The sequence below is a fragment of the Halichondria panicea genome, chromosome 7 (genome assembly GCF_963675165.1).
Source record: "Halichondria panicea chromosome 7, odHalPani1.1, whole genome shotgun sequence".
Taxonomy (NCBI): domain Eukaryota; kingdom Metazoa; phylum Porifera; class Demospongiae; order Suberitida; family Halichondriidae; genus Halichondria; species Halichondria panicea.
In genome coordinates this window covers 5232315-5243838 of record NC_087383.1, presented here as the reverse complement: position 1 = coordinate 5243838, position 11524 = coordinate 5232315, and the positions used below count along the sequence as shown (strand labels likewise).

At 41.9% G+C, this 11524-nt stretch overlaps 2 protein-coding genes across 2 annotated transcripts in view; both read right to left on the bottom strand.

The window, feature by feature from the left end:
* The window catches only part of LOC135338980 (uncharacterized), a 2444-nt gene extending 1028 nt beyond the window's left edge, over positions 1–1416 (bottom strand). The window contains exons 1-2 of the mRNA XM_064535069.1: positions 931–1416; positions 1–809 (exon numbers count right to left, since the gene is read on the bottom strand). The exon at positions 1–809 is cut by the window's left edge and continues 1028 nt beyond it. Coding sequence (XP_064391139.1) covers positions 42–809; positions 931–1416 — 1254 coding nt within the window. The 3' untranslated portion in view covers positions 1–41. The remainder of the gene's footprint in view (positions 810–930) is intronic.
* Positions 1417–7830: 6414 nt separating this feature from the next.
* On the bottom strand, positions 7831–10793 carry LOC135338979 (uncharacterized). The gene is made up of 5 exons (XM_064535068.1): positions 10741–10793; positions 10399–10455; positions 10243–10305; positions 10065–10148; positions 7831–7947 (listed from the first exon to the last, which is right to left on the bottom strand). Exons 1-5 carry the CDS (start codon positions 10780–10782, stop codon positions 7831–7833), a joined length of 363 nt encoding a protein of 120 aa, XP_064391138.1. The 5' UTR covers positions 10783–10793.
* Between the last annotated feature and the right edge of the window lie 731 nt (positions 10794–11524).

The window sequence follows — 11524 nt, the reverse complement described above, 5'->3', positions numbered from 1 at the left end:
CCATTCTTCAACACAAATGAAGTGGCTGGCGGAAGATTTAGTCAAGTCTGTTTCTTGATGGAGCTCAGAAAAAATGCCACTTTTGCAACACAATCTGTAGACTTTGATATTGGTTTTTCTAAACACTCAAAAACTCGACACGGTATGTGCTTGTTTTTCAACTGCTTGCTATGCAAATAAACATAGTCTTCTACCTCGTAAAGAGGTTTGCTGTGTTGCCTCTTTCTGGCATAGCGTACTCGTGAGTTCCTAGGGCAGGTCCTGCTATGGGCTTTGTTAAGTGCTCCACATATACATGCACTAGTGATGGCATCCTCAAAGGCATCGATGTCGAGCTCCTCGTCTGATACCAGTATAGCCAGATATTCTTCGACTTGATCATTGATCGCCCGGTCGTCAGCGAGGTTATCATTGCCAATCGGTGTTGCCCCACTGTTTGCGGCAAGTTTTAAACTACTACTGGATCCAAAATTGCACTTTCTCTTCTTTTTTGCTCCCTCAACAATCTCAACCTTCTCTCCGTAGGCGTCAATGTCGAGCTCCTCGTCTGATACCAGTATAGCTTCGACTTGATTATCGTCAGCATCGTCAACTTGAGGTGTTGTGATCGCCTGATCATCAGCAAGGTTGTCATTGCCGATCGGTGTTGCACCACTGTTTGCTGATACCAGTATAGCTTCGACTTGATCATCGTCGGCAAAATCCACATTGTCAACTTGAGGTGTTGTAACTTGAGGTGTTGTGATTGCTCGATCGTCAGTGAGGTTATCATTGCCGATCGTCAGTCTCTGTGAGTTGGTAAGGAATGGCTACTGGATCCACACTTGCACTTTTTCTTCTCCTTTGCTCCCTTGACAATCTCAACCTTCTCAACCTTATCCTCCTCCTCTCCTCCTCCTCTCCGTCGTTGGCAAAATCCACATCGTTAACCTGAGGTGTTGTAACTTGAGGTGTTGTGATTGCCCGATCGTCAGCGAGGTTATCATTGCCGATCGGTGTTGCGCCACTGATTGCGCCACTGATTGCGGCAAGTTTTAAATTTTTGGGGTTGTTTCGACAGTTTCTGTGAGTTGGTAAGGAATGGCTACTGGATCCACACTTGCACTTTTTCTTCTCCTTTGCTCCCTTGACAATCTCGACAATCTCAACCATATCCTCCTCCTCTCCGTAGGTGTGGTGTCCGTGTTTATTTGACCACAGTTTTCGTTGCTGTGCTTCGTGTGTCCTTTGTGATTTCAACTGTAACCGCCTCTTTTTTACCTTTGTTGTTTTTATTGAGTCGAGGACCTTTTTTCTTTTCCGGTTCAATTTTTCTAGCATTTCCTTAACTCCAGCGAATGAAGGCAGATTAAGTCGTTGGAATAGTTCAATTTTCCAGTGGTAGCCTGGCCCTTGCTGGTTAAATTCGTTTGTCATGTTTGCCTGCAAGATCCCAAGATTTGTCGAAACGTGGTAGTGCAGTCGTTCAAGGTTCAAGGTTTATATGCTTGGGTCTGAATCTGATAAAAACGCTGTGTGAGCTTTCTAACCAGTTTGAATGTCCACGCTTTAGAACTCTGTCCACCAGCTTATCGGCCATTATTGATCTCGTGTGACATTCAATCTTATACACCAATAGGTGAAAAGGGCATTTCAGTGCCTCTCGCGTCTTGTATTTTTTATCTTCACACTTGTAGCTGTCGTTGTTGCTACACTTCCCACAGCTGCACACGCTGAGTTCATGGAAAGAACATTTCCCTCCGTCCCATTCATGTTCGTCCTTTGCGTGGTGGACCAAAGCCTGCAGTCGTTCTGGGGATTGGCTTTCCGATAAGATCTTTGAAAAATTGTTTCGAGCTCTCTGACAGAAACTCTCGGTCAGGCATCCGCACCCTTGGCTGTGCCTATTCTCGCAGGTACAGGTTGCAGTAAGCACGTCTGGGAATATTTCCTTGTGTTTATCTTGATACGCTTTTGTAAACTTCTTTTTTTTTGCTAACGCCTGCAGCTGTTTGAGGTGGGATCTACCAGCATGTCCTCCACAAATCATCACTTTCGCTCTCGGAAATATTTCTTCAACGGACTTGCTCGAGGAAGAGTCACCGTCCTGCCAATGTATTTCAACGTTTAAGCCTTCCTCTTTGGCTTTGGCCATGAGTTCTCTTGCAGCAAAGCCCTCTGCCGATTTTGAAGTCCCTTCGTAAAGAGGTTCTTTGATTATTTTATCTCTGCCCTTTTGGCAAAGATGCTCGAAGTAGAGGAGAGCACCCGTAAAAAAGTTTCGAATTGAAAATGTCATAATTATTTTTGCTGTGATATCCCCTAGTCATCCACGTACCATCTGCACTTGTCACGGCACGTTCCCATGACCCAAGCTCCTTCTGGTCCATCGCTTTCATTCTCATTTTCTCTTTCTCACAAAGTTTCTCCACCATCTGCTCAACTATAGGATGCATTTTTTTTATTGTGGATGGACATAAAGGTCGGAGCATCCACTGCGTCGATGCCCATCACCTGGAGGGCCTTTGCATAGGTGGCATAGGTGGCGTGTGTACATCCTGCCGTGATGAAAGCCACCTGCAATGCCAGGCTAATGTCGTTTCGCCCGGAGGTATTGGTGGCGTGTTGAAAGTACGCCGAGCTCCCGCATTGGTCACATCTGTATGTAATGCATTACCTCCCATTCCACGAGTGTCAACTTTTATAGGGAGGAATTTTCCTTTGCATCCGGTTGCTTTGCATCCTCTGTTGAAAAGTCGAGCTGTCGCATGTCTATGACGCAACACTTGGCCGGAACAGTACACGCAGGAACAGTACACGCAGCAATTGCAATTGGGTGACAGTCATTGTGGGTGACAGTCATTGACAAGTTTTGGTGGATAGCTTCTTTCGAGAACTCGTAAAGGGGTCGGAATGTATTCGCTATCATCAGATTCTGTAGACTCAGTCTCTCTTGAGGTGGATGTAATCTGCAGTTGAGTTAGCATTATTGATAGGTGTTCATTCATCATACATAACTGTGGGGACTGTCCCCCCTATAAATATTATTTGAAGTGACGTAACAAAGTAAATGCAATGCAAGCGAATTTAGGCCAGAGAAAGTTATTCTCAGGGATACGGCGTTTTAAGCAATTTTAATGTTTAAAAATGGTCGAAGTTCATGAGCTTAGTTACAGTACCATCAGTAAAAATTTCCCGTTTCTTTTGCGTTTAAAAAAATGCACAATGAACGCATTGTTGTGCAAACGCTACCGTTTTCACGCATGTGCAGAAAAATTGCTGAGTAAGCAGAATCATTAACTTGTGATCGTGTGTACAGTGTAGCTAGCTAGCTTGTGTACTACAGTATAGCTGATTGTGTAGCGCTTTAATCCTTGTTCTCGGTCTTAAGTTGCCCTCCTTGCAAGTCATCTGTGACCTGGAATACCTGTTTTTAAAGACCATCGTCTCTACTGTCTGCGTACTTTATTACTCATTTCAATTTTTCATGAGGACGTCACCGTCATAATGAGGGAAGTGGCCGTTCTACATCCGGTTTAATGCTACCATTTATACGTGCGTTTTAAGAATACGTGCGTTTTAAGAAACGGAACAGGAACTTTTTATTGATGGGTACCAGTTTTTTACGATCTTTACAGCCCATTGTAAAGCAGTAGTTAAATAGAACAAGTCTGGCTCTATGAGGCAATGCTTGTAGCATGCTATAGGCTTGAGGGGCAATTAACCGCTATACACATGCATGTATATCAATGTAAATTTTCTGCTTCTGTTGCGTAGATAGTTGATTAAGTTCACGCAAAGGCCCGTTTCTGTCTACGCACGTACTACTTGTGGCTGCTACATTGTGATATAAAAGAATTAAATGATGTAAAGTAACAACACTCCATGGAAGTTTTGCTACGCACTTTTCTAAAAAGGCTGCAATGGCATTCCAAGTAAGCAAATCTAGGCATAACTCGAGAACGAAGCTCAAATCCACGAATGAAAATCCAAGAAAACACGGCTAAAAGCCTATCTATAGAAGAAACTCTTACTGCACTTCATTGATCCTTGAGCAGCTGTAGCAGTCTACACACACAAACACACTACCGTATACCTCGCTTGCGCATGCGCACGAGGCATAGAGAAGAAAAAGTTCTATTGTGAGCTCACCCTGCAACTGCAAGGATCTATACTGTTGTCAAATTAGATCCATTTGTCCTGGGATATTCAGAAGACTAAGAGAGTGATCTAAAGCTAGGGTGAGTGAGACTGGGAGAGACTGCTGTGATCAGAGGGAGAGTTATAATTTATTATTAAATTTTTATTATTTTTATTATTTATTTTTATTATCTTTATTTTATTTATTATTTGGCCTACTCAAAAGAGTAGCAGTCCCTCTTTATCTGGCCATGAGTAGTAGCTCATACATAAAATACTAAAGCCAAGCAAACATGCCCACCAAACAAGGGTCAGGGTCAAAACCTCCTCCAAAGGAGAAAGCAAGCAAAAAGGCCAAGTCACTAGTATGTAAAGTCTGCGAAGATGAAGTCACTGACCAGTCAAAGACCAAAGACTCAATCTTCTGTGAGGGCATGTGCGATGGCTGGATCCACAGATACTGTGCGGGACTGTCTACTACAGCATTTCTTCACTTTCAAGCCTCAAGCGAGCCCTTTATCTGTCCACACTGTAAGCTTCTCACTCAGGGGGAACAGCTATCAAACATGATGCAAGTGATAAATGCCTTACAATTGGAAATTGCAGAACTGAAACTCAACAACACCTCGGCCCCTGCCATAGACATTCCATACACTGAAGTGCTACAAACTCAGGTCTCCACAGAGCCTCCCAGACAGGAAACTAGACCCACTACTGTCAAAAGCACAGAGGACCGCAAATTTAATGTTGTGGTCTACGGTCTAAAGGAATGCGAAGAGGGAACAAAAAGACATGAAAGGCTAAACAAGGACACTGAGTCAGCAGTCTCAGCCCTAAAACCAACAAACCCAAATGTGAGTGATAATTCTATCAAAGACTGCATAAGGTTGGGAAAGTACGACACAAAAAGAACCAGACCTAGACCCTTATTAGTAAAACTGTCGAATGCTAGAGACCCACTACTGATCTTGACAAACAGGTTCAAGCTCGCAGCAACACCAGACATATCTGATATGACCAAGGAGGAGCGATCAATAGAATCAATTCTACTTAAAGAACGCAGAAGGTTGATAAACCTTGGTACAGATAGCAAAACAATCAAGATCCGTGGCAAAAGTCTACTCATCAGTAACAAAAGACAGGGTTATGTAGAAAACATGGAATTCCACAACATAGAACCCTTACTTGAAAACAATCAGCCCATACAGCCCATACAATCTGACTCAGGGGACGACCAACCCTCCGAGCCAGACTCAAACTGACTAGCCTTACACCAAAGGCACATCTCAATTGGCGTTTGGAACTCTAGAAGTATTGCAAATAAAATTAATTTTGTCCACTCAATGATAGCGAGCCTATCTCTGGATGTGATATGTATAACTGAGTCTTGGCTCACTGATTTGATATATGATAATGAAATTTCTCCCGTTGGCTACAAAATTTACCGCAGAGACAGAAGTGCGAGAGGAGGTGGTGTAGCCATTCTGATATCCGAAGATATACCCTCTCAACTAATCTGCAGGCACAAATCTCTGGAACTAATTGTAATTGAACTGCTTGTTTCTCCCAAAACAACCCTGGCATGTATCTACATACCACCAGCACATTTTTCTTTAGAAGTGGCAAACGCCATATCGTCTCTTCCAAACCACAACCTCTTCCAAACCACAACACCATCTTGGTGGGCGACCTAAACTGCCCAGATGTAGATTGGTCATCTTTGTCTGGAAAAACTCCACTCTCGGTTTCTATTTGTAACTCACTTTTCGCTCAGAACTTTCTCCAACTGATTGCATCTCCAACACACACAAAAGGAAACATACTGGACGTAGTATGCACGAATTCACCAGACAGGATACTCAACCTGCACATTGACTCGTCTAATTGTTCACCTATGTCTGATCACTTCCTTATCACGTTCTCACTAGATGGCTTAAAAACACCAAAACTACTCTCTAAAGACAAATCGGCCAGCAACTACAACTTTAAAAAAGCAAATTTTAATTCCATGTCTGAGTTTTTTATCTGCCAACCCAAGCCTGCCTGTTCAGTCCATCTAGAAAAAATTATCTCAAGAGCACAGGAAATATTTGTGCCCAAATTTAACTCTCAGAAGTCAAAAAGCCCAAAATGGTATACCACAGAAATGAGACATACTATCAATCGCTGCAAAACGCTTACACGCAGAAACAAATCCAAACCCACTGAGAGTACATCTCTAAGGCTATCTAACTTGTCTACTCATCTCCAGGAACTAATGACAACTGCCAAATCTGAGTACGAAAAATCGTTGGCAGTATGCTTTAATTAAGTTCAACCCAAGTAAACTATTCCGTCATCTGCGCGACCTAAGTAAGAAAAGTCCACAAACTAGAACAATAATCCACAACGGCTCCATCATCACAGAGACTGGACAGATTGCTGAAATTTTCAACAAATACTTTAACTCGACATTCACAAGAAGTGACTATACACTTCCTCCATGGGACAAAATGCCCTCCCCCACTTATCAACTGAGCTCTATCTCTATAGAAGAGTCTGAGGTGTACGAAACCCTCACCTCACTAGACACAACAAAGTCACCAGGCCACGATAATATAAATGCGTCAACCCTCAAATGCTGTGCTACCGCTCTCACAAGATCAGTCACACACATTTTCAATTCTAGCCTATCTTCACATACTTTCCCACCCCACTGGAAGGTCCACAAAATCTGCCCAATCCCAAAGAAGGGCGACCCCCATCTTGTAGAAAACTTTCGGCCCATCTCTCTTCTCCCAATTATATCCAAAGTCTTTGAAACTATCATCTACAAGAAAATTATTACATTCGTGAGACCAAAGATAACATGCCAACAATTCGGGTTCCTAAGAAACCGATCATGTCTTTCTCAATTAATCCTATTCTTTTCCCAAGTTTTTGACAACATAGAAAACCGAAAACCTACAGATGTCATCTACCTAGATTTTAAGAAAGCTTTCGACACGGTCCCGCACAATGAGCTGTTGCTAAAGCTTTGGAAGACAGGCATCACAGGCCCTCTTTGGCTGTGGTTTAAATCGTACCTACATGACAGGATACACTTCACAAGTGTTATTAATACTCCATCCAACTACTTACCAGTTATGTCAGGAGTTCCGCAAGGAAGCATCCTAGGCCCACTGTTATTTATTATTTTTATCAATGACCTACCGGAGTGCATCTCATCTGCCAATCCATTTCTATTTGCGGACGACACAAAGCTAGTAAAGTGCATCACTTCTACGGAAGACCAATTGGAATTACAAACAGACATCAACCAGTTGTCATCCTGGTGCACTACTTGGAACATGCAACTCAATGAAGGAAAATGTAATGTGCTGCGCATAACTCATCCTAGCTGGCACGAAGACAACCCTAATACACTCTACTCAATCCACAATTCTCACCTTAACTTTGCTACAAAAGAAAAAGACCTAGGCTTGTGCATAGCCAACAACCTCTCCTGGTCACTGCATTATAACCTCATATTGTCTAAGGCCTACCGAGCTCTTAACCTCATCCGACGGACGATTTCAATGAAATCAGAAACCAGCACAAAAAAATCGTTATATATAACCCTAGTTAGATCCCAGGTCACCTACTCTCCCAAGTCTGGAGACCAAATTTGATCAAGGACATTCAAAAACTAGAAAGAATCCAGAGGAGAGCCACCAAATTCATACTCAATGATTACTCAAGCTCATACAGATCAAGGCTGTCCGATTTGAAGCTACTACATCTAATGTACTGGTTTGAAATACAGGACATAATGTTTCTAGTAAAGTCACTAAAGGAACCCTCGGACAACTTCAACATAAGAGATCACATCAAATTCGTTACTGGTCGCACCCGCTTCAGTTGCAACAACAAACTCACTGTACAAGCCAATCACTACAGCGCAAGCAGACACTTCTACCTCAATCGTATCACAAGGTTAACTTGATGCCCACTATGCTGATGGATATCAGCGCACCACTAACTTCAACAAAGAATACACTCCACCATTACTTCTGGGAGCACTTCAAACAAAACTTTGTCTCTGACATCCCATGTACCTACCACTTAATGTGCCCATGCAAGAGATGCTACACACGTAATTATAGCTAGCTTCACATGTAATCATTAAATTATCCAGCTGTGTCGCTCAATGCGGCACAGTCTGTCAGCTACACAGTCTGTCAGCTATAGTCTTTGCTACAACAATCACTTGTTTTTATATCATTCACGTTACAGGCTGTAAAGTCTTAATAATAATAATAATAATAATAATAATAATACGCAATGTCAAATTTGCAAAAGCTTTAGTTCTGAGTTTACACTCACAGCATGTACAGTGTCTTCAGCTTTGAAAGTAATTACCACAATAGGGTGTCTCAAGATTGAAACATTTCTAAGAAATTGTGCTGATACTGATACCATTGTATAGGTGAATGCAACATTATTCAAAAATATTTCCTCAAAAATTGTTGTAGTGGGAAATCGTTTTAGGTGAAAATGGGGGTGATCGTAAAAAAAATGTGTGTAACATCAAATATCTCCGGAACTAAAGTATTTCTGGATGTATCAAAAGATGGAAAATTTATTAAAAATTAAAGTGCATAGACCTTAGACGACAAATTTGCTTGAGTTCCATCGCTAAGCGAAAAGACACCCAAAATATCCCATAATTGAGTATTAATCAGTACGTGTATTAATCAGTACGTGTACTTATGTAAGCTATTCGTAACTTAACTATTTAGGAATGTTATGCCAAAGTTCCATACCTTAGCCGAAAACGAGTGGTCTTTTCCATCGCTAAGCGATTGTCTACTATAGAAAAATGTTGGTGTTACAGTGGAACCCCTCTATAACGGATACCTTTGGGAAACAATGTTTTGGCCTTTATACAGAGGTGGCCTTTGTTGAGAGGTTGTTTTGTACACAAACTGTTCATTTGGGACCTGGCCGTTATATAGCAGCTGGCCTTTATTCGGAGGTGGTTGTTAACAGAGGTTCCACTGTATATAAACCACCACATACTCACCACCTTTGGTTGCCATGGAAATCTTTTTGGATGATAATTTGTTCACTAACACAATGGTATCATCATATTTTCTTAGAAATGTATTATGTACCAATACGCACCAAATTGCGTTTATTTACTCTATAGGCTAAAGGCACTGTAGTAATTGCTACGAATCCAATTAGCGGTTTGTGTAAGTCTATAATTGCAAGCTTGATTGCATCATAGATAGAGGGATTGGAAACAGATGTAGTGCACCGGATGTAGTGCACGTGATGATTCATTGAATCTGCAGTAAAACCTCTAAAACTATCCGCGTTTTACGCCCTATAAACGAGGCTATTTTGCCGGGTAACTCACTCAAAATAAGTTTCCTCGAGACATCATCTCTTTCAGCACTTTATAACATGCCCAGTCTGTGAGCCACGTGTAGTACTTGCTATAATGACTGACCCAGTAAAAAGGGACATTCCAGTAAAGGTATAAGCAAAAAGCTGCTATTTATAGTCTTGTATTGCTAAAACGTGTAAGAGTGCTGGTTATAACTGCTAAAATAGGTATAAACCTTTAAATATAAATGAGTTGCACAGACTTAGCACATTTGGTCGTTTAGTATGCACAGTGTGTAAAAATAGGCCGTCAGCTTTGGCTAGCCGGACCACGCCCATCTACAGCCATCTACAGCCATCTACAGCTTTGGCTTGTTGGCACAGCCTCGATTAAACCACAGGTAAAGCGGATGTTACATGAGGGTATACTTCCGTTTCCAATCCCTCTTCCTCTTCTATCTTCCTCTTCTATCTATGCCTGCACATGCACCAAACCGATGTTTTGATTTGCTTGCAAACAAACGCACAAATGGAACAATTGGCCTCTACTGTACATTGCACTCTGATGTTGTCCATATTTCATATACACTCACCCGTGTTCTTGTTCTTGTTCTTTTGCGCAGACCAAACCTCGATATTGGTGTCACTTGAGGGTTAGCGCTGGTGGGTGTTGTCTCCTGAAAGTAGGTATCAAACCAGATAGTACTATGCACAGTTGGTATATGCTGACTAGCATACATGCTCATGCGTCTAACATACTGTGCTAAGTACCTGACTCTGTTCTGCTGTGTCGTCTAGACTTGTGGGGGCACTTGGAGTGTAAGGACCAATATCCTGAGGTGAGTAAATCGTTGATGTTGACTGAAATAAAAACCATATTATTGTGCGTGAAGACGGTATGGTATATGATGCGACTCATGTTCTCACCTCTCCCAGCTCAGATTTGTCCATTGGAGTATCTGAATGTTCTCCTGGGTCAAGTGCCTATTGTAATCAGAAAGAACACTGTTACTACACGCTTTAGTGTGTTGTGTAAAGTCAAAGAGTATTGGATGGCTCTGTTGTGGAGCTTGTGGTGAGAGGAAAATGCATATAGCAGTAATTTGCATGCATCCTAGTCAACACCTCTGCTCAAGAGAATTACTGGGAATTGGATTTTAGTATGTGCGAATAGACAACAATCATTTATTTGGCTCATGCAAATGCAGCTCAGGCTCAGCTCAGGCTGATCTTTCATACTGTAACCTTCTGATACTAGTAATAGCAAACCTGACTTGGTTCTTGGTCCTGCAGGAAGAAGTTGGACGGCATGGTTGTTGGGGTTTGGGGTGAGAGAGGAGCACTCCGTGGCTTCCATGCTAAAGAATATCTTTCTCTGTGATAACTTTGGTGAGATGTGAGTGTCTTAGTTTGCTGTCTTAGTTTGCTGTGTAACACACACACACACACACAGCAGGTAGTCTTTATATACTACTACAACCTGTTCCACTTCAAAGCCTATAGTGACCCAGTTGTCTGTAGTCTATTAGGCTCACCAGTCACAGTCTACCCTTTCCAGTGGGACCACATGATAGGCTCTGTACATTACTCACAGTCACAGTCACAGTCTACCCTTTACAGTGGGACCACATGATAGGCTCTGTACATTACTCACAGTCACAGTCTACCCTTTACAGTGGGGGACCACATGATAGGCTCTGTACATTTATCTATTTCAAGTGGCAGCTAGTAGTAGTTTGTTGGTTTATTGTTCTGTTGGCATTATATAGTAGTCTGTTGGTTTGTTTGTCTGTAGTCTGTTGGTTTGTTTGTTGTGGCAGGAAGCAGTGTGTAATGTTGAGATTTAGTCTGTTTGATGGGGCTGATTTGATTTGCTTGGGTGCAACAGAATCAAAACAACCTGTGGGAACAGAAATATAAGTGAGTTGCACAGACTAAGCACAGTTACTTTATGCACTAGGTGTAGAAATAGATATTTTTAACGTAACCCCACATTTAAGGTTTATATTACCATACACGTAAAAACTGATTACTCATTATAATTACTCATTAT